Below are 20136 nucleotides of genomic sequence, written 5' to 3'. Positions count from 1 at the left end.
GTGCTTCCTCTGGCAGCCTTCCCCTCCCACAACGCCTGCTCAGCACAGCCTCTGGGGAGAAGAGGTCTCTCGCGGACCTGCTTCCAGAGGGATCAGTGACCCTCGTGGACCAGCAGGGGGCAGCACCAGCCTTGGGGGCTGTGGGTGTGGATTAAACCTTTTCCTCTCTGCGCTTCCCTCTGTGCATAGGGTGGGTGATAAGACGTAGGCGTCGGGTCCCCATTATCTGAGGGATCCCAATTACTCTGACAAACGTTTCCCCCTCAAACACACATTTGATCACGGCATCTCCGTAGCCTCATATGATTCCGTGTAGCCTCATGCATTTTCCTCTATTTGTGCTGAAGTTAATGGGCTTCTCTGCCCAGGCTCTCCTGGCATTGTGTAAACAGTTAGTGGCCTGAACGTTTTGTAGGTATTGCAAGCTGGCGGCCTGCCAGCTACACTGAAACGTGGACTTGGGGACTGTGCCCATAGGTACAGAGCCCGTGGGTCACCATGGGGGTCAGGGAATAAGCTCTCATCTCCCGTTCTGCTCTATCCGGAGGAGGCCTCTGCCCCCCAGACCTGCAGGAGTGAGTCCGTCCATGCCGGGGCCCTTCTGTCAGGTGTGGTCTTCCTTTCCTCCCACTTTGTGGGGAGGCTTCTGTCTCACATGAACAGCCAGGCAGGGGGCACGGGGCCAACGCATTCCCTTTCAGTCTGCTCTCTGGGTGCCCCAAGCCCCTACTCCCTCAGCCCCTCACCTGCCCCTCACTTTCTGTCTTGAAAAATCTCAATAGCAATATTCCAGAATTTGGTTTGGGCAAAACAGGTCCCCTGTGAGGTGTATGTCAGTGGGCTCAGCCCAGCAGGCCAGGGCTTTGTACTGATGCTCCCGGCTGTAGGCAACAGCACGAAATAAGCATGGTTTTCCATTTGCCTTTTGCTCCGTGTTCAGACGTGGTTGTCGGGAAACTCGTGGGTGTTGCCAGGTCCTTGCCCTATTACAGTCTTAATAGCACGCTGCTTTCTAATATGTCAGTGAGCAAAACAAAATAAAACCCTATTCTGCAATGCCGAGAGACCTGGGGAAGAGGTAACAACATTCCTTACTGCCCAGGGGCGTCTTGAGCAATGGAGCTGTCATTGGGGTGTTTGGTTGAGTGTGGAGGCTCACCAGGGGGGCCGAACCACTAGGAGATTATATCTGCGTTCGTATCCATACCCATACCATGTCCATGTCCATGTCCATGTCCATGTCTGTATCCATGCCCATTCCCGTACCTATGTCCATATCCATGTCCATATGCATGTCCATATCTGATCTATTGTATGGAATTGGCTCAAGTAATCATGGAGGCTGGGGAGTCCACATTACGATGAGCTGACGTCCCAGTTCGAAGGCCATCAGGTGAGAGCACCTGCTCTTCCTCAGTGGGGGGAGGCAGCCTTTGGTTCTCTCCAGGCCCCTCCACCGATTGGAGGAGGCCCGCCCAGCACCCTGGAGGGCCACCCGCTGTACTCAGCCTACTGGTTTAAGTGTTACTCTCATCCAAACACCCTCACAGAAACACTCAGAAAAACGTGTGCTCACCAAATAGCTGGGCACCTAGACACGTAAAATGGACTGACCCATGGGGTTGTCATCGCTGACACAGCATCATGGCTTGGGGTTCTCTTTATTAAGGGTCTGTCTGGCTTCTGGCTGTGACAGAGAGGCCGGTATCAGGCCAACTCTTCCTCAAGGAAACAATAAATGCTGGATAAAATCCACAATGTCCATGGTTGAAGGCACTGGAGCCCAGGGAAGGAAGCATGAGTTGAGGATGAAGAGAAGATTCCAGAGAGAAGGGAAATGCGTTGAGGTGGCGCCAAATCTGCTGCTGCCATCGCCCTCTGGCACCCTGCTGACTTCCAGTCCGAGCACAGAGGGGCTAACAGCACGGCCCAGAGCCCCCACAGTGCCGAGGGGGTGGGGAGGGACAAATGAGGTTCAGAACCAGTGAGGACTAGAGGGACCAGGAGCCTAGAGGTAACCCCAAAGACGTGAACCCATGGTTCTGCGTGCAGTTCTCGTCAAGGTACTTCCTCTCCCGTCAGTGGCGCCTGTGTGGGCTGAGACACTGAACTGCCAGGCAGAAGTTGGCAGCTGAAGGGACGGACTGGAGTGGGCTCCCAGAACCCAGGAGACACACACTGGGGTGTGGACATGTGAGTGGGGCTGGGAGGCCTGGAAGCCAGCCAGGCTTTCTTTCCAGTGGGGCTCCCTAAAGGGTGCATTACAGGGTGAGGCCGAGCAAACCAGGCCTCAGGCGCCGAAACCCAGGCCGCGCTGCATCCGGAGGGTCGTTCTGTGCTCTTCCTGCCTGAGAGAGGACGGCCCCCTCTCCTCTTGGAGAAGAAAATCTCCATGGCTACATAATTTTTAATACACACTGTCTGGTTTTCAATAAAAAGACTGGGAGTACAAGTAACAGGAAACATTACTGAAAACTTAGAGAAAAATGCATATTAGATATTCCCAGGAATCTAGATACTGGAGTTATCAAACACAGGTTGGAAAAGAACCGTATTGCTGTGTATAGTGAAGTAGGTGGAAAGGCAGAACTAGAATTTATGAAAAGAATCAAAGTCACACCGTAGTACTAAAAGTCAAAACAACAAATCAAGAATTCAGTGGGTTCACTTAACAGCACATGAAACACAGCTGAAGAGCCGGAAGTGGAGAAGACGCAAGTAGAAAACATCCTGATTAAGCCTGGGGCAGGGAACAAGAATGGAAATGCAGAAAAGAAGTCAAGAGCCCTGGCTCCTGTGGCTCAGTGGGTGAGCGTCGTTCCGTAAACCGAAAGGTCGCCGGTTCAACTCCGGGCACCTGCCTGGGTTGCTGGCTCCCCAGTTTCTGGTCAGGGCATATATGAGAGCCAACCGATTGGTGTTTCTCTCTCTCACACCAATGCTTCTCTCCCTCTCTTTTCCTCTCTCTAAAAATAAATACAATCTTTTTGAAAAAAGAACATAAGATACAGAATGTGAGGGAAACACCTAATGTATATGTAATTGTGGCTCCAGAAAAAGAAGAGAGAATTGGAATAGAAGCAATTTTTAAAGAGATAGAAATTTTCAAAACAGACATCAGATCACATATTCAAAAAGTTATATGAACCCTAAGAAGAATGAACACCTGAAAAACTGCGCTAGGAATATCATTTAAAACGATTGAAAGGCAAAAAGAAAGAAAAAAATTTTAAGCACCTAGAGGGGAAAAATCCATTACTTTGAAAGTACAATATTAAGAATCATAGATAACTCTTCAACCCAAACTGTGCAAATCAAATGATAATGGGAAGACGTCTTCGTAGCACGGAGAGTAACATCTGCCAGCCTGAAAGTCTACCTGATGAAAATACCGGGTAGAATAGCGAGGGGGAAAAGGTGTTTTCAGAGGAATCCATCTGTTTTCTTGACTGTGAAAACAGGGACACTGCAGGTCTTTTGTATTAGAGTATTTTTAGGGTTTTTAGGCATGTAATCCCGGAGTCGGGGCTTCCTTGAGTGTGGGAGGGTTTGGGCCGGGGAGGCCAGAAAGCTGGTACGGAAGGAACAGGAAGAGAGGCACCTGCTACTTTAGCCTGAGCTACGGGTGTGGGCTGCATACCACACAAACTCGAAAAGCAAACAAAGGCTTCTGAAAAACAAAGCTGGAGGATTCGACTTAATATCAAGACTCATTATGAAGCGACATTAAGATGGGTGGTATCGACACAAAAAAAGACAAATGGCTCAGTAGAGCAGCCCATGGAGGGTCTAGAACAGACCTGCTCCTACGTGGATGAGTTTAGAGCCCGCAGCGCTGTTCCCGGCTGGAATGAAGGGAGCAGAGGTTCTTTGGCAATTTTCACGGGCTCTGTGGGGCACATGGAACCTTGAGGTGGGTGGCAGACCCCAGGGGCCCCAGTGATATTTTGGCCACAGGGTCCTGTGTATTCATGGAGGTTGTACCTAGCCAGGGGCTTAGTCCCAACACTCAAAGCCAAAGTTACCTGCCCTCCAGGGGCAAAAGAAGTGTGTCTGGGACTTGATGGCATTGCAGAGATGGTTCAAGACCCACTATAGGGAGCACCAGAAGATTTTTAAAAATGTACAATAGATTTTAGGTTGCTGTTGATTTACCATGAACAAGGTCAAGTTCTTCTAGAAGGTTAGAAGGTCTGTGTGAGTGTAAATATATCTGGAGTGTTGAGTTGGGAAGAAGCCTACTTAAGTCACAGATGATTGTCAGCGATAGCTGGAGGAGGGAGGGGAGAAGCAACACGGTGAGGATCACAAACAATGATGCTTCTGTGGAGAGAAGCCCCAGGCTGCCACCCATGTGCCTCCACAGTTCCAGCCTGTCCCAGGCCAGAGCTTTCCTCTTGGTGCCACAGTGTCACAGTCAGTGTCCCTGCAACAAGAATGGTCTTGCCCTCCAGATGAAGGCTTTTGTGTCCGGGCAAGGTGTCTGAAGCCTCTCTATCCACACCTTTGGGCTTTGAAGAAGCACTACCTACACGGTTTCACTGGGAGGGGTGACATTTGATACCTGCACCAGTGGCCATTGGGATTGGGACACTCCCCAGAGCTGAGCTATGCTCTGCAGGAATAAAGGGCAACCTTGATGGCTGGGGCAGCCACGCTGATGGGGTGGAGAGGACAAAGTGGTCGTTGAGCACAGACCGCATATCAGGCACTTAACATGTCATGCTCATGACCTCATTTGACCTTCACAACCATTCTTTAAAATGCATTGCACACTTTTCATTTTGCAGAAGAAACTGAGGCACAAAGGGATCAAGCAATGTGTCCGAGGTTCCCCAGCCAGTGGGAGCTGGTCAGAGCTCGCTGCAGTCTGAACTCTGCCTCCACTGTTCCCCCGAGGAGAGGGGAGGGAGGACCAAAGAGAAACTGTGCTGTGTGCCGAGCGTGGTGTAGATCAGGGCCCCTCCCACTACACTGTCACACACATTGTGTGCACCTGTGCAACAAGTTTGTCGCCAGCTGCTTTCTTCCCCCGTCTCAGTCTTGCCTCAAAAGCCCACTATGTGATGTAACTTTCCCCCACAGTGGAGGAAAATAATTTCCTATCTGCCCTTCTACGTTCCTCTGGCTGGTCTAATGATCAAACTGACATGAGGCAGATGAACAGGAGAAAGTAGCCAAATTTGGACTTCTGGCCAAGATGGAGGTGCAGGTAGATATGTTTTGCTTCCTTGCACAACCAAAAGAAGGACAACAAAAATAAAAACAAAGAACAACCAGAATTGCCAGAAAATTGAACTGTATAGAAGTCCAACAACCAAGGAGTTAAAGAAGAGAACATTCATCCAGACCGGTAGGAGCAGCAGAAACAGGCAGCCTGGGCAGAGAGAACGCAAGGCAAGGCGACAGACTGTGGCGCCTGGCAGACCGGGAAGTCCCACATTTGAGTGCGAATAAGCAGGGAGGAACAACTGAGGAGCGAGACAGACCTCACAACCCAGAGTTCCAGTGTAGGGAACTGAAGCCTAAAAAAACCCCGACTGTAAAAACCTGTGGGGGTTGAAGCAGTAGGAGAAACTCTCAGCCTCACAAGAGAGTTCACTGAAGGGGCACATGAGGTCCTAAAATGTACACAAAGCTATCCTCCTGGGAATCAGCGCTGGAAGGACTCAATTTGCTTGTGGGTAGCAGAGGAAGTGACTGAAAGCCGGCCAAGAGCTGAGCAAGTGGCATTGTTCCCTCTCTGACCCCGCCCCGCATACAGTGCCACAATGCAGTGATGTGGGTTGCCCCACACTGGCAAATACCTAAGGCTCTGCCTAAAAGATACAGAGTTCAGAACATGGGTAATCCAGATGCTCACAGAAATGATTGAGTACAGATGCAAAATAGAGGAAGAAGTGAAGGTTATGCGAAGTGAAATAAAGAAAATATACAGGGAACCAACAGAGAAGGGAAGGAAACCAGGACTCAAATGAACGATTTGGACCAGAAGGAAGAAATCAACATTCAACCAGAACAGAATGAAGAAACAGGAATTCAAAAAAATGAAGAGAGGCTTAGGAACCTCCAGGACATTTTTAAATGTTCCAACATCCAAATCATAGGTGTGCCAGAAGAAGAGGAAAAGCAAGAAATGGAAAACCTACTTGAAAAAATAATGAAGGAAAACTTCCTAATCTGGTGAAGGAAATAGATTTCCAGGAAGTCCAGGAAGCTCAGAGAGTCCCAGAGAAACTGGTTCCAAGGAGGAACACACCAAGACACATCATGATTAAATTACCCACGATTAAAGATAAGGAGAGAATCTTAAAAGCAGCAAGAGAAAAGGAGACAGTTTCCTACAAAGGAGTTCCCATAAGACTTTCAGCTGATTTCACAAAAGAAATTCTGCAAGCAAGAAGGGGCTGGAAAGAAGTATTCCAAGTCATGAAAGGCAAGGACCTACATCCAAGATTGCTCTAGCCAGCAAAGCTATCATTTAGAATGGAAGGGCAGATAAAGTGCTTCCCAGATAAGGTCAAGTTCAAGGAGTTCATCATCACCAGGTCCTTACCTTATTATATAAAATGTTAAAGGGGCTTATCTAAGAAAAAGAAGATAAAAATACAGTAAAATGACCACAAACTCACAACTATCAACAACTGAACCAAAAAAAAAAAAACCAAACAGGGCAAACTAAGCAAACAACTAGAACATGAACAGAATTATAGAAATGGAGATCACATGGAGAGTTATCAGTGGGGAGCGGGTAGAATAGGGCAAAAGGTACAGGAATTAAAAAACATAAATGGCCAGGCTGGTGTAGTTCAGTGGATTGAGCACAGGCCTGTGAACCAGAGGATCGAGGTTCAATTCCCAGTCAGGGCACATGCCTGGGTTTTAGGCAGGTTCCCTGCAGTCTAGTTCCCAGAAGGGGATGCATGAAAGGCAACCATATATTGATGTTTCTCTCCCTCTCTCCTTCCCCTCTAAAGATAAATAAATAAAATCTTAAAAAAAAAACCATAAATGGTAGGAGCAAAATAGATAGGGGGAGGCTAAGAATAGTATAGGAAATGGAGAAGCCAAAGAACTCACAGGTGTGACCCACGGACATGAACTAAATTGGGGAGCGGGGGTGGATGCTTTTCAGAGGGAGGGTACAGAGTGGTGGAGGGGAATAAAGGGGAGAAAAATGGGACAACTGAAATAGCATAATCAATAAAATATACTTGAAAATAGAATAACCAAGTTTAGTATATATGTACATATGGCGGCTCCATAAGAATGTGGGACTTGGGACCAACCGGGCATGAGGCATCTGCCCCGTTGTGGGCCAGGGAGAGGGAGGCAAGGGTCTGGGACCTCAGGGGGAAAGCGGGTGCTTCACAGGCAGAGGAGAAAGAGCAGCCGTGAACAAATTGTTGCTGATACGCCTGAAACAAAGGGAGTCTCCCAAACAAACAGGCTTTGTCTTCTCTGTTTTTATTATGCTGACGTTTTCCTATCTGAATTCCTTCAGGCAGGTAAGCGGAGGACCAAAGTCTGTTTCTGAGTCTTTTGTTTCTTAACAATAACCAGCTTGCCCTAACTTGTGTGGTTCAGTGGGTTTGATGTCGGTCTCCTGGACCAAAAAGGTCACTGGTTTGATTCCCGGTCAAGGCACAACCTGGGTTGCGGACCTGGTCCCTGGCTGAAGGTGCTAGAGGCAACTGATCAATGTTTCTCTCCCTCTCTTTCTCCCTCCCTTCCCCTCTCTCTAAATAAATAAATAAATAATATATTTTTTAAAAAGGAAAGACTTGAAAAAGTTAAAAGGTAGAAATAATCAGCTTAAAATAATCGATATCTCCAACAGGCGCATTTTGGCTGGCCAGGTCTGCTTCCCCTCACCCGTCACAGCATTAAGTTCGTAACAGGGTCCTGCTGCTTATTCTGTGCCGGTCGCTGTCTCAGGCAGTGTCAGTAAGTAGGTCAATGGGCATGTGTCTGCCCTCATTGAGTGCGTCTTAGATCACCGGTTGTCACCCATGCTTCCGGTCATTCATTCCTGTGAAGTCTTCCCCGAACGCGCCTGTTGTGGGGTTTCCTCCCCCCACCCCCTCTCTCCCACTGAGGGTCAGGTCCTGGCAGAGTAGTAGCCAGGAGGGTGTGGACGGACAGCTTCTCGGCTGTTCTCCAAGGAGGAGGTGTGGCATGGAGGCTAAGCCCAGGCGTTAAGGAGCCCAACGCCCTGGGCTCAAATCCAGGCTCTGCTTTAGTTTTCCTGCCTGTAGGATGGACACACAGCAGAAACCATTTCTCACGATTTTTGGCTAAGTTTGTTGATCCGTCTGTCAATGCCTGTGATGGTGTGCGGTCCCTAGTAAGTGCACGGTGCACACAGTACAGCGCCCTCCTGCAAGCAGAGGCTGGATACAGCGAGAGAGGCTGGAGGGACTGCTCCATGGGTCTCTAGTCACCATGCCTGGGCCGGAGCAGGTAGGGAAGTAATATCTCTAGACCACTGGCCACCTTGAGGGGACAGAAGAGAGGACAGGGGGTGAAAAGGGACACATTGTACTCTCCATCTTAAATCCCGCCTCACCGCCAAGGGCTCCGCTTGGCCTCCATCTGCGGGCCCAGCTGCCCCTTCCAGTGCATCACAGGGACTTTCAGTGGGTGTGTTCTTGTCCAGAGAGCTCGTCCTCACTGCCCCGCACAGTATGGCACTTACTTGTGTGGTTTATTGCCTGCTTTCCCCGCTAGAGTGCGAGCCACACGAAGGCGGAACTTCTTGTCTGTTGTGTTCACTGTTCTGTTGCCCGGGCCTAAAACGGCACTCAGCACTTAGTAGGTGTTCAACAAATCCATGTTGAGCGGGGAGTACGTGTGCCCCGTGTAATGTCTGTCCACACACTTGAATGTAAGTACTTGTTCAAATAAGAAACGTGGTGTCCAGACCCCATAATCAGGCAGAGCAGTGAGGGAGGGGTTGTAGGGGGTCCAGGGGGGCTGTCTGGGGTATGGGATCGTGTGTGCGGGTGGCCTGGTGGAGGAGGGATGTGGGACGGTCTGGAGTGGGGCATGTGGTCAGGGTGGGCCTCCCAATGTAGTGCCTCCCTGCTGGCTTTACCCTGGCTTCACCCCACTTGGTTTTATCCATGTCCAGCCGTTGGGTGGTTGTGCTGGTCACCTCTTTGTCCACATCCCCATCTGCCCATGAGCCTACGGATAATCCCCACTGTCTACGGGACAAAGTTCACAGCCTCTACCCTGGTGTGCAAATCCTCCAGCCTTTTACCCCTGAATGCCTCTCCAGGATTACCTTCTGCTGCGACCCTGCATGAACTTGCTCTTGCTGCAAAACTAGTCTTCGCTTGCTTTATCAGAACATACCTTTCTCTTTTTGTCCCAGGGGCTTTGCCCACAGCACATCTTCCACACCCTCCCAGACCGTCTTAACCTCTTTCCCTTTACGTAAGTCCTACCTGGTTTTCAAGATCCAACTCGGGTCTCACCTGCTTGGAGTGGGTGTTGGGGGAGGGGATGTTCCACCCCTGACATTTTTGGGATATGACTTCTTCCTAGACACGCCCCACCTACAGCCACCCTCTAGCTCCTGGCACTGACTTTATTGTGGGGACAGGTATTGTCACATATATATAGCACATGACATCTCTTTGTTTTCCCTACTAGCTTCAGGCAGGTGTCTCTTCAAGACTGCAAGGGGCACACTTGTGGGCGTGGGACTTCTGACCTCTGAAGTATGCTCCATTGCAATCAAATTCTGCCCCCAGTTCATCCCATTAACCAAGTGTTTGGCCTACACCCATGGCCACCTGGCCATGTTGACCTTCCCACTTCCTTTGGTCTTGGGGTTGCCCTTGGGCATGTGATTTCCCATGTGGAGGATTAGCCCACCTGTGCGTTGGCCTGTCCTTGCTCCCTTCTCTTCACGGAGCATGGTCCAGAGCTCCTTCCCTGGCCCCTCTCCTCTCAAGGCCATCTAGCCCATGGCGTCTGTGCAATGGCATTTTGGGACGACCTCACTTTGCTGTGTAGCCGACATGGGCCACTGTGAAGGGAGAGGCTCCCGTCTTCCTCCTGATGCCCTGTGTGCCTTTCCCCGGGACCTTTACCCAGGGGACACTCCAGAGAGACCCACGATGGCAGTGGGGGTAGTGACCATCTCCCAGGAGGCAACACCATGAAGCTATTCTCATTTCCAACTCTCTGACCCCAGCTGACCAGATGCAAGGAGATCGTAGAGCGAGTGGGTGAAATGGAGTCCCCACTCCTTGTAAGCATTGCTCCCGAGTGTCCACAAACCCAAGGTCAACTTTATTAGGATTGCTGCCCCGATGAACTTGTCCTCACATCAGCCCACAGCGCAGGCTGGTGCTGGCCTTCCTGTTCGTTTGGCGGTGGAGAGAAAGACAGCCCCTCCCACCTGTCACCCTGCAGCTGGGTGGGCGACTTTCCCCAGGAAGAGCAGGCTGTGGGTGGCCGCCTCCCACAGCAGCACCAGGAACGGCCTGGGGAAATGGGCCCGCGGGGCTGGCGTCGCGTTCAGAGCCTGTGGCCGGGACAGGAGGCCCGAGGCAGCCCCTGCCTTGGTTCCCCGCTCGCTCATGCCCATTGCTGCTTTGTGTGACACCTAAAAGGAGAAGAGAGGGCACAGACGGCTCAGGACACTCTGCAAGGGTCAGATTCCACATTGTGGGACACTAAGGAGAGAGGTTACCATCTTCCCATTCAGGCCGCAAGGCCCCACCTTCCAAGAAAGCGACTCCAGCCTGTGTGTTATCTTCCTCCTCTCCCGTCCTTCCTCCTCTGTCCTGTTTGGGGGCCCCCCTGAGGGTGCGTTTGCTCCATGATGCGAATGGGGCTTGGGGACAGGTGAGCTGCAGGTAGGCTGAGGGCTGCTGAGCTCGCACCAGGCTGCAGAAACCCAGCAGCAACCTTTAGGGACGTTTCTCAAGCCCCCAGGTGCGTGTGGCGCAGGCCCGATGTGCTTTCCACTGCGAGATGCACTCGCCCTCTCTAAGCCTCAGTCTTCTCCCTAGAATGCTGGGCTCAGCCTCCATCAACCTTTGAGATGAGCTCAGGGGACCGGCTGTCTGTGGTGCCCTCTAATCTCCGTAGCCGTCACCCAGGCAGGTGGAGGTTCACTGCCTGTCCTAGGAAGAAGTGCAGGGAATAAAAACGAAGCTGGGCCCACACCTGGGGATGCATGGCTTTGTGGATGACCCCAGATAGACATCTGCTCTATTCAGGACTCTGTCCTCGCTCTGAAGGATACAGAGAGGAGGGAAAAGGGTGCTGCCATGAAAAGGAGCCTTAATGACTATGCTCCTGAAGACCCAGCATAGGACAAAGAAAGGGGGACTTGACTTTGAAATATATACTTCATGTCAAAGGAGAAAGGACAGCTCCCGCTCTCACACCCCGTCCACCAGCTTACCCTGGAGATGGTTATGTTGGGCTGGCCGACGACTCCTGATAAGTCAGCTTCTAGCTTGAATATGTCTGTGAGACCGATGTGGGAAAGGATTTCTTCCAGGCTGTACGTTCCAGAGATGGCAAACCTTGGCAGGTGCAAGTCCAGCAGGCTGGAGAGTCAGACAGAGAAGGGCCGCCGTCCCGTTACCCATGTTCCTGCCATTGGCACTGGTGGCCTGAGCTTTGGGGGAAGAAGGGTCCCCAGAGTGAGGGGAACCCGTCTTCCCACGACACTGCCCGCTCTGCCAGAACATTCCGCAGCCCGGACATTCCGAAACCCCTTGTGTCCAGACTTTACAGACCTCTCGTGACCCCTTCCGAGACCCCTTCCAACCTCTCGTGTCTGGAACCGAGAGGACCCCTGGCTGGCCATTCTGTCTTCTTCTTGGGCACATCATGGGAGGGCTTCCTGGATGCCCAGCCCTGGGCTAGGGATTTTACAGAGCGCCCCCGACTGAATACATGTAGCACCACGTGGGGTAGATATTGCTACCCTTTTCCTGCCTCTATGTCAGACTCATCAGCAAGTGCATTGGCCTAGCTACTAGCTCTGTCCTAAATCCGTCTACTGGCGACCCCTCATACAAGCCACCGTCATCTCTTACCTGTCCGAGCCTCCCGGAGCTGATGAGAGACGGGGCATGAATCACTAGAATAACTCTCCTGTTCCTGGCGTGCCTTGACCGTCAGAGCACCCATTTCCTGGGTTAAAGTCACAAGTTTCTTCTGACACACAGCAAATCTGTCCTTTTCTTGTGGGGACTGTTCTTTTTACTTACTGTTTGACAGTTAGTAGGGCATCTGCAAGCTTGGCTAGGTAATAACCAGCTAGGAAACTTCTACCTCTAAGGAATTCAGCATAGAGAGCCCAATTGAGGTTAGAGAATCATTCTCACTTTAACCCCTGGGGGCAGTATGAGGGTCTACATGCCTAAGCGCAGTGGGGGCCCTTTAAAGTGAGGGTTAAACTGTGAAAAGGAGGAAACGGAGGTGGGGAACTGGCAGCCCTTGGAGGGCAGGCCCCGCCCTGGAGGGGTTGTTGAGCGGAGTCTAGCAGAAGGGTATCTGGTGGGCAGCCCAACACAGTAGGTGTCCAACAAGGAGGGAAGAATGAATGGTTACCAGGGAGCGTGACCTCCCCAGGCTGACCTTCCTCACAGCGGAACGGAGGGAGGGAGACCTGGGGGTCTGAGGTGTTCATGTCTGAAGTCCCATTAAAACGCTGCTAATTATATTAAAATTCTGGCACAAGAAACAGCTGAGGTTTAGAAAAGTAACATGGGTTGGTTTCGATTGTTGAAAGTTAGAGGTCAAAGACCCTTCCTGGGGGGAAATGTGTTGGTCTAGAAGGTTCCATGATACTTCCTCCTGAGAGGTGGAAGGGGCAGGCTCACCCCAAGGAAGGCTGAGAGCACAGGGTTCGAATCAGAAACTGGCCAGAGCTGTGTAGATTCACAGGCGACAGGGAAACTTCCTTCGATCCCGGCCTCCGCCCTTGACCTGCGTCTCCTATGTAGCACTTGAATCTCTGCCCTAACACAAACACGCATTAGAGATGACCATCAGAGGTTTGCTTTGCCCCCCTCCTCTCAAATCTGGGTGGATTCTGTGACTGCTCTGACCAGAGGGACATGGCTGAAGGGATATTTGCGAGCCGAGGCCACGAGAGAGCACCGGTTTTCACCTCCTGTCCTTTGGACCAGTCCTGTGACCCCTGCACTGCCGTGCGACTCTGTGAGCGATGTGGAGTCATTGTGTAGAAGGATGCGGGCTCCGTGGAGATGCTGCGTGGAGACAGATGCCTGCTCGGGCCTCAGCGGTGACCGCCACCAGCCCAGGCGTCAGACATTGAATGGGGAGGTCTTCATGCCCCTGCCCAGCCATCACCTGACTCGGGCACAGGGAGACCACCCCCCTGCAACCCCCCCAACCCGCCCCATCAGAACTGCCCAGCGAGGCTGGTCTGCTCACAGAATCAAGAGAGAGAACAGATGTTTTGGCCAAGCTATTCTGTTCTGGGGTAGTTTGTTATGCAGCAAGAAGTCATTAGAACTCAAGGCCCAATTTCATCCCGGGGCGCCCCATAAAGGGAGATACACCCCGAGAAGGACCTGGCTTATAAAGGGGGATCTAGGCAAAGTGGAACAGACTGAAACCGTGAGAGAAAACCACAGACCGAAAGCAGGTGAGAGAAAGAAATGTTAGGACTGCGATCCCATCAGATGGGAGCTTTGATTCCACAGTGCTGTTCTTGTTTAATTGCTTTAAGAAATGGTTTAATTGAAAAAAGATGTGCTTTTAGTCCTGGCCGGTGTGGCTCAGTGGATTGGGTGCCAGCCTGTGAATCAGAGGGTCGCCGATTTGATTCCCAGTCAGGGCACATGCTTGGGTCGCAGGCAGGTCCCTGGTAGGGGGAGCCCTAGAGGCAACCACACATTGATGTTTCTCTCCCACTCTTTCTTGCTCCCTCCCCCTCTCTAAAAAATAAAATAAATAAAATCTTTAAAAAAGAAAAAAGGTGTGCTTTCAGGAAATACACACTGGTCTGTGGGAGTTGTGATTATTCTTAATAACTGTCCTTGACTTGATTGTCTAGCCACACTTAACTGCCTTCCGGTGGTAAATTATGGTGTGGACAATGGGATTAGCCAGAGGAAAGGAGGCCAGGCAGAGGATGCCGAGAGGGCCATGGTGATTTCTGCCCGGTGAGCCCTTCTCACGCAGGTAGCCCTGCCTGCACTCCATGTATATTCACTCGACCAGTCCCCCGAATGGCCCAATGTGGTGGTCGTCACAGCCTCCGTTACGGTGGAGGGAGGGAATCTGAGGCCCAAAGGTACGAAAGTGGCCCAAGATCACAGCTGGTCAGCCTAACCAAGGGGTTGGACTCTTGCAATTGGAGCGGATTAAAAACTGCTCGGGTTCTTGAATGAGGCTGGCCAGAGTCCTCCTGCCTTGTCCCTTACCTGGGCTGGAGCAGCTGGCCCCATTTCCTCAGGGTTTGGGGCTGCAGCGTGGCCTCCACCAGCTCCATCTTCCCCGGGTCAGGGAGGACCAGCATGGCTAGGGCGTTCCCACTGTACTCTATCTGGAGGACAGTGCAGGCCATCTCCGGGTCGTACAGGAACCTGTGCATTTCCTTCTGGTGCATCAGGGGGGTGCGGAGAGGGGTCCTCTGGTTCACAAAGAAGCTCTCTTGCTTCTGGGTCTGGTAGCGATGAAAAGGATGCTTCCACTTGGCTGAGGACAAAAACCCCAGACAACCATGAGAACACACTCCAAGAGAGCAACTCTGGGCAGATGCACTGTGAGACACACTGCTCTGGTGACTTCCTCTGGGGTCTGTAAGTCTGAGGCGCAGAAGCGGCACAGACTTGGAATCGGAGGCCAGATTTAGGTTCGGTCCAGCCATAGGAGCAAGTCCCCAGAACCTGGGTTCTGATGGCCTATGATTTTATCCCAGGTCAGAGCAATTTAGCCTTCAAGAGGTGCAAAGGTAGTATTTCCATCTATTCTACTAAGCACCTTCTACATGCAAGGCATTATCTCTTTATATCTCCATCAAAATTAGTAGTAAACAAGCGTCACACCCTCCATGTATAAATCGAGCTGCAGTGAGGACACTGAGACATCAGTGCAAACAGTAACACGGTGTGACTGCACTCGTGCAGAATTTCACAACACACTGAGTGCACTGCGCGTGATTCTGCACACACACTTACGGGGCTAACGGCCGGCGTGCCCAGATGACAAGGTTCACTGGCCCGAGGACAGAGCGTGACTCTGAGGAGGGGTGGAAGGAAGGAAAGGGGACCCGGGGGCATTAAAAAGAAATTGAATTGGTGTATGGTGGTTTCATATTATTCTTTGTATATTTCTGTCTGTTTGAAATAGATAGCAATATAAGAAAATGAAGTATTTTTCTAACATCGAACTGTTAATACAGAAGTGAGAGTGAGTATTGAAACCAAATATTGATCAGTCACAAGGCCATGGTGTAAGGACATTATTTAACTATAAAGGGGTGACTGCCCCAGGAAACAGCTGTGAGACTGAAGACAGGGCCTTTCTGGGGCAGGGCTGAGGGCGAGGGAGGGAACAGCGACTCTGCCTGGGGCTGCATGCACCTTTGAAGAAGATGTGGTTCAGGAGAACTGCGAGCGTGTCTTGGCTGAGCCCCTGAAGGCCGGCTGCCACCTGGCCGTAGGTTTGCTTCCTCACGTAGTCGTCGATGTACCTCCTGGCTGCCGCAGAATCAGTGAAGTCGGTGGGAAAAGCCAGAGCTCCGTACCGCTCCCTGACGTCGTCCAAAAAATGCTGCCGAGGCTTCAGCAGCTTGTCCAGGAACAGGGAGTTGCCCACCTTCAGTTCCAGTTTGGGACTGGGCAGGTCAAGGGTGCGGAGGAGGCTCTGGAAGCCCTGGTGGATGCTGGCCTGTGGAGTCTCCGTGAGGTTGAAGCCCAGGCCCTCCAGGATACGAGCTGACGTGTCAGCCGGGACCCCAAGGGAGAGCAGGGCCAGGGTGGCGGAGATGCTCACAGGGGAGAAGACGATGTTTCCCGGGGCTCCTGCCGCCAGCTGTCTATACAAGCGCAGAGCAAAGCTGGTGATGGTTGGTGTGACTCGGTCGTAGGCGTTCACTGGCTCTGAGAGCGGGCCTCTGGGGGCTTGGGGTGTCCCCGGACTTGCATCTCCACGGGCAGAGGCCAGGATCCCTGCTCCCAGCAGCCACAGCCACGCTGTCCCCATCCTCTGAAAACAAGATATTGAACGTCACTCTAAATGACAGTGCGGCTCCTCACTGCTTACATAACAAACCTCACATGTGGACTGTCTCCCACGGGTGTCACCAGGAGCCCTGCAGAGGGTGCGTGGGGACGAGCAGGCCAGACTCAGACTCGTCCCCCAGGGCTTCAGTCCGAGCGGTGGCCTCCTATCTGCATACACATTGCTGGGTCTATACGATGCTGTTGGGAAAAGGCCTCTGGGCTCTGAAAACAGGTTCCACCCTCCCTCCCGCCCTCCCTTCCTCCCTGTTGTCTTTCTTCTGTCCAGCCATTCTGTCAGTCACACATTAAGCTTCAAGAACTGGGATGATGTGAGACACTCTGGAGCGTGCATTCAGGGCCCTGTGGCGGTGAGCGTGGCCGGGCCTCCTGTGTACCTAGGTGTGGCCATTAACTATGACCTCAAAGGTTGGAGGAGAAGAGGGTGACATGAGGGGCCAGACCCTCAGGGAGGGAGGCCTGACCTCTGCACTGGGGTCTTCCAAAGCTGGGGTGTGGCCCTGATGGTCAGTCCTGAGGACCCTGTGGGTGAGGGTGACTCCTGAGAGTTGGCGCAGCCAGAGACAGATGGGGCCTAGGGGTGGGGCCCAGAGGTCAATTCTGCCTCCTTGGGACTTGCTGTGGCCAGCTCCTCTTGTCACATGCGGTGGTTCAAACTGCATCGTGACTGGAGCAGAGGGTCGGGAAAGATTTCTGTTACGGGTCGAGTTGTGTCTCTCCCACCCCAGGTTTATACACCAAAGTCCTAGTCCCGTTTATCTCAGAGTGTGGTCTCGTTTGGAAATGGGGTGACCAAGGATGGACTTAGTTAAGTTGAGGTCATTAGATGGGCCCTGATCTGATAGGCCCGGCGTCCTTATGAAAAGGGGACATGAGCACAGAGACACAGCCGTGTCTCTCAGCCGTGTGAGATGAAGGCAGATATCTATGAGCCACGGAATCCAAAGATCCCAGTGAATGGCCAGGAGCTCAGGGAACGGCCTGGAGTGGGTCCTCCTCCCCCTCAGAAGGGACAGCCCTGCCCATGCCTTGCCCTTGGACTTCCAGCCTCCAGGACTAGGAGACAACAGACTTCTGTTGCTGAAGCCATTGGGTTTGTGGCACATGGCGATGGCAGCCTAGCAAACTGACAGTGTCTCTTGTGCTCTGAGTCATGCATGTGCCGGGAGAGCCTTCGCTCTGCCCTGAGGGGGTCCGAGGGGTGCAGAGCAGGACACCCCTTGTTTTGGGCCGGGACGCAGCTCAGCTCAGGGGGAAGCTGCAGCACAGACAACAAGGTCTGTCTCTGCTTGCCCCGCCCCTCTCTGATGCCCCCTTTCCCTCTCGGGGTCTCCACACGGCCCCCCATGCTCACAGGGCACACACTGCCACACTGCCGCTCGTGCTCCCGCACTGCGGTATCCCCAGTAAGGAGAGTATCGTCCCCTGCTCCCTTCAGGACAGCCACTCTGTCCTGTTCACTGCTGACCACCCACGTCATCTGCCTGTTTTGATAACGCTTGTGTCCTAATCAGCACCCTTCGCCCAGACCAGCAGCCTCTGGACCAGTCACAGCACGGAAGTGAGGGACAGACCACATCTCTGCAGGACGTTTGTAGTGCCCGGGGCTCTGAGTCTGCCACCAGGCCCCGAAGGCCGGCTGTCAGGAGGGTCACTGAAACCTCACTATCAGTTATGTTGAAACTCGATTGCTGGTCAAAGTACCGCAGGTGTTTCCCCGAGGCCATGTCCCACCGGCCTGCGCCACGGCTCACTGTGGGCTCACTCAGCGACCTTTCCGTTCACCTTGGACTTTCTTGGGAGGGGGGATTGGGAAGAGGCGGAGCAGTTTAAAAACTGGTCTGCCTCTGGGGAGCATAAGACATATGACTAGGACAGAACTACTTCTAGCTTACTCCTTTTGGGCCACTGAGCTCCCCACCATTTTCTGCCTACCGTGCACCAGGCACTCCCAGGCTTGCTGGAGGCCTCCTTCCGAAGAGGACTGGCCTGGGAGCAGGGGGTGGGGCTTGAAGCAAGGCTCTGCCCCCCCCAACTGCCCTGCCCCCATTTCAAAAATGCAAATGATGATGCCTATTCTGGGGGGGACGGTGGGGTGGAGGGTGGGGGTGGTTACGAGCCTTGCAATGTGTGAGACACCCCACCCCTCACAGGGAGCACTTGCAATGCCGATGCTCCCCGCTTTCCCCCGGAGGCTGAGTGTGATTCTATCCCATTTCTTTCTTCCTTTTCCGCAAAGATCCCAGAGGGAAATTAGGAACTCCATCAATGGCGGTAATGTTCCCATTCCTTGTTTATTTTGTGGTGGGGGTATCAGGTCTGTCCTCTCGCTGTCCCGCAGCCAGAGACGCTCTAACCTGCAGGGGGGATGGGAGAAGGGCGTGTGGTTGGAGTTGAGCGGCAGAGAGAAAGCTCTGGAAATGCTGGACAGACTTAGGTGATGAAAAGTGGTCCTGCCCATGTGCCACCTGTTGAGAAAGATTTGGCGTTTAGCTAACCCTATGAGAAACCTTAAGACAGGGTATGATCGTTCCCTCGTACATTTGGAGGAACTGTTCAGAGGCGGGAGCACAATCCGAAGTCCAGACCGGGGCTCTGGTGGACCTTTCCATGTATCGGAGGTTCTAGTGGGTTTGCTACAATGTTGTTGTCCTTTTGCTTTGGGTTGTGTTGTTCTGTTTTCTTGTCTGACTGACTGCCAGGAATACTGGCAGTTCCTCTCCCCAAATTTTTTGAAGACAAAGTTTCTTTCGTACAAGGTTAGGTACAAACCGAAGTTCCTACTGCAAGCCCTAGAAGCGGTGCAGCGTGTCACTTTTCCTGTAGGGGACTAGGTTCTCCCACCCTGCTGCCAAACCAGAGAGGGGAGGAGGAGAGAGAGAGGAGGGGGAGGGAGAGAGAGAGAGAGAGAGAGAGAGAGAGAGAGAGAGAGAGAGAGAGAGAGAATGGCAGGCGGCAGGCCTCGTCTGCCTTTGTCCCGCCTACGCGGGTACTCACCACCAGGATCCTGGGCTCGGGCTCTGGTCTTCAGCACCCCATCGCCTCCGACCCACAGGAGAACGATTTTGAAGACTACAGCAGCCCAGTCAATATTTGTCAGGTCAATTCCGGGAACAGTGTGCAGACAACGGGCAGCAAACAGAAGGGACCTGTTTTTTCAAAGTGCCTGCCCCGCCTGCCTGCCTGCCCTGCACACTGAGCTGTGACTCTGCCCCCGGCCAGGTTTGAGCAGCTCCCGACTCAGTGCTGATGGCAGGGGTGGTGGCACGGCTGCCGTCCACCCTTGGGCACTTCGTGTGTTGCAGGCAGCCTTCCTGAAGGACGCCCTGGCGACAGCAATGTGAGATGTGAACCAGCCCTGCTGGCCACCATCGCAGAGCAGGAAGTCACCCACACCACTGTGCTGTGTGCCTTTGACTTCTACAGCGATGCGTGTCCATTGCTTCTCAGTAAAACTGGGAAAAAAGAATGTGAGAAGGGCACAGTTGCTCCCACTTTACAGATGGGAAATGGAGGCTCTGCCAAGTTAAGTAACTTTCTCGCGGCCCCGGGGCTCAGGGTGGGGAGGGGGTGAGGCCACATCCCCTGCAGAAGCCCTTCCCTCCGCACCGTTCAGCACTTTCCTATTACTTCCGACAAGCCATGGTCCATGCGCAGAAAGCAGACTGGAAGGAAATTCAGAAAATAGAGCAGAACCTTCCCCCGGCCACACCGAAAGCCCCATAAAGTGGGTGGTTGACTCTCGTTCATCCACGTATCTATCACCCAAGGTGGCTGTGAATGCGGCCCAACACAAAACTGTAAATGACTTAGACATTATGAGATGTCTCTGTGATCTTGTGTCACGAAGTGCTGAACGTGTGGCCCAGAACAGCTCCTCCCA

At 52.5% G+C, this 20136-nt stretch overlaps 1 protein-coding gene across 2 annotated transcripts; it reads right to left on the bottom strand.

Annotated features, from left to right (window-relative positions):
* Nucleotides 1-10286: 10286 nt before the first annotated feature.
* Nucleotides 10287-19375, bottom strand: LOC118976862 (serpin A11-like). 2 transcript variants are annotated; one of them, XM_037031589.1, is made up of 5 exons: nucleotides 19251-19375; nucleotides 15594-16218; nucleotides 14433-14706; nucleotides 11429-11576; nucleotides 10287-10621 (listed from the first exon to the last, which is right to left on the bottom strand). In XM_037031589.1, the coding sequence occupies exons 2-5, from the start codon at nucleotides 16213-16215 to the stop codon at nucleotides 10418-10420; spliced, it is 1248 nt and encodes a 415-aa protein (XP_036887484.1). In that variant the 5' UTR covers nucleotides 16216-16218; nucleotides 19251-19375; the 3' UTR covers nucleotides 10287-10417. The 2 variants fall into 2 exon arrangements, with proteins under 2 accessions (XP_036887484.1, XP_036887483.1); XM_037031588.1 differs by lacking the exon at nucleotides 19251-19375 and adding an exon at nucleotides 17828-17892.
* Between the last annotated feature and the right edge of the window lie 761 nt (nucleotides 19376-20136).

This window comes from Sturnira hondurensis, unplaced genomic scaffold, assembly GCF_014824575.4.
Source record: "Sturnira hondurensis isolate 20B ecotype Veracruz unplaced genomic scaffold, ASM1482457v3 Scaffold0021143, whole genome shotgun sequence".
NCBI lineage: Eukaryota > Metazoa > Chordata > Mammalia > Chiroptera > Phyllostomidae > Sturnira > Sturnira hondurensis.
The sequence above is the reverse complement of the archived record's forward strand: the minus strand, read 5'-3'. Positions and strand labels throughout refer to the sequence as shown.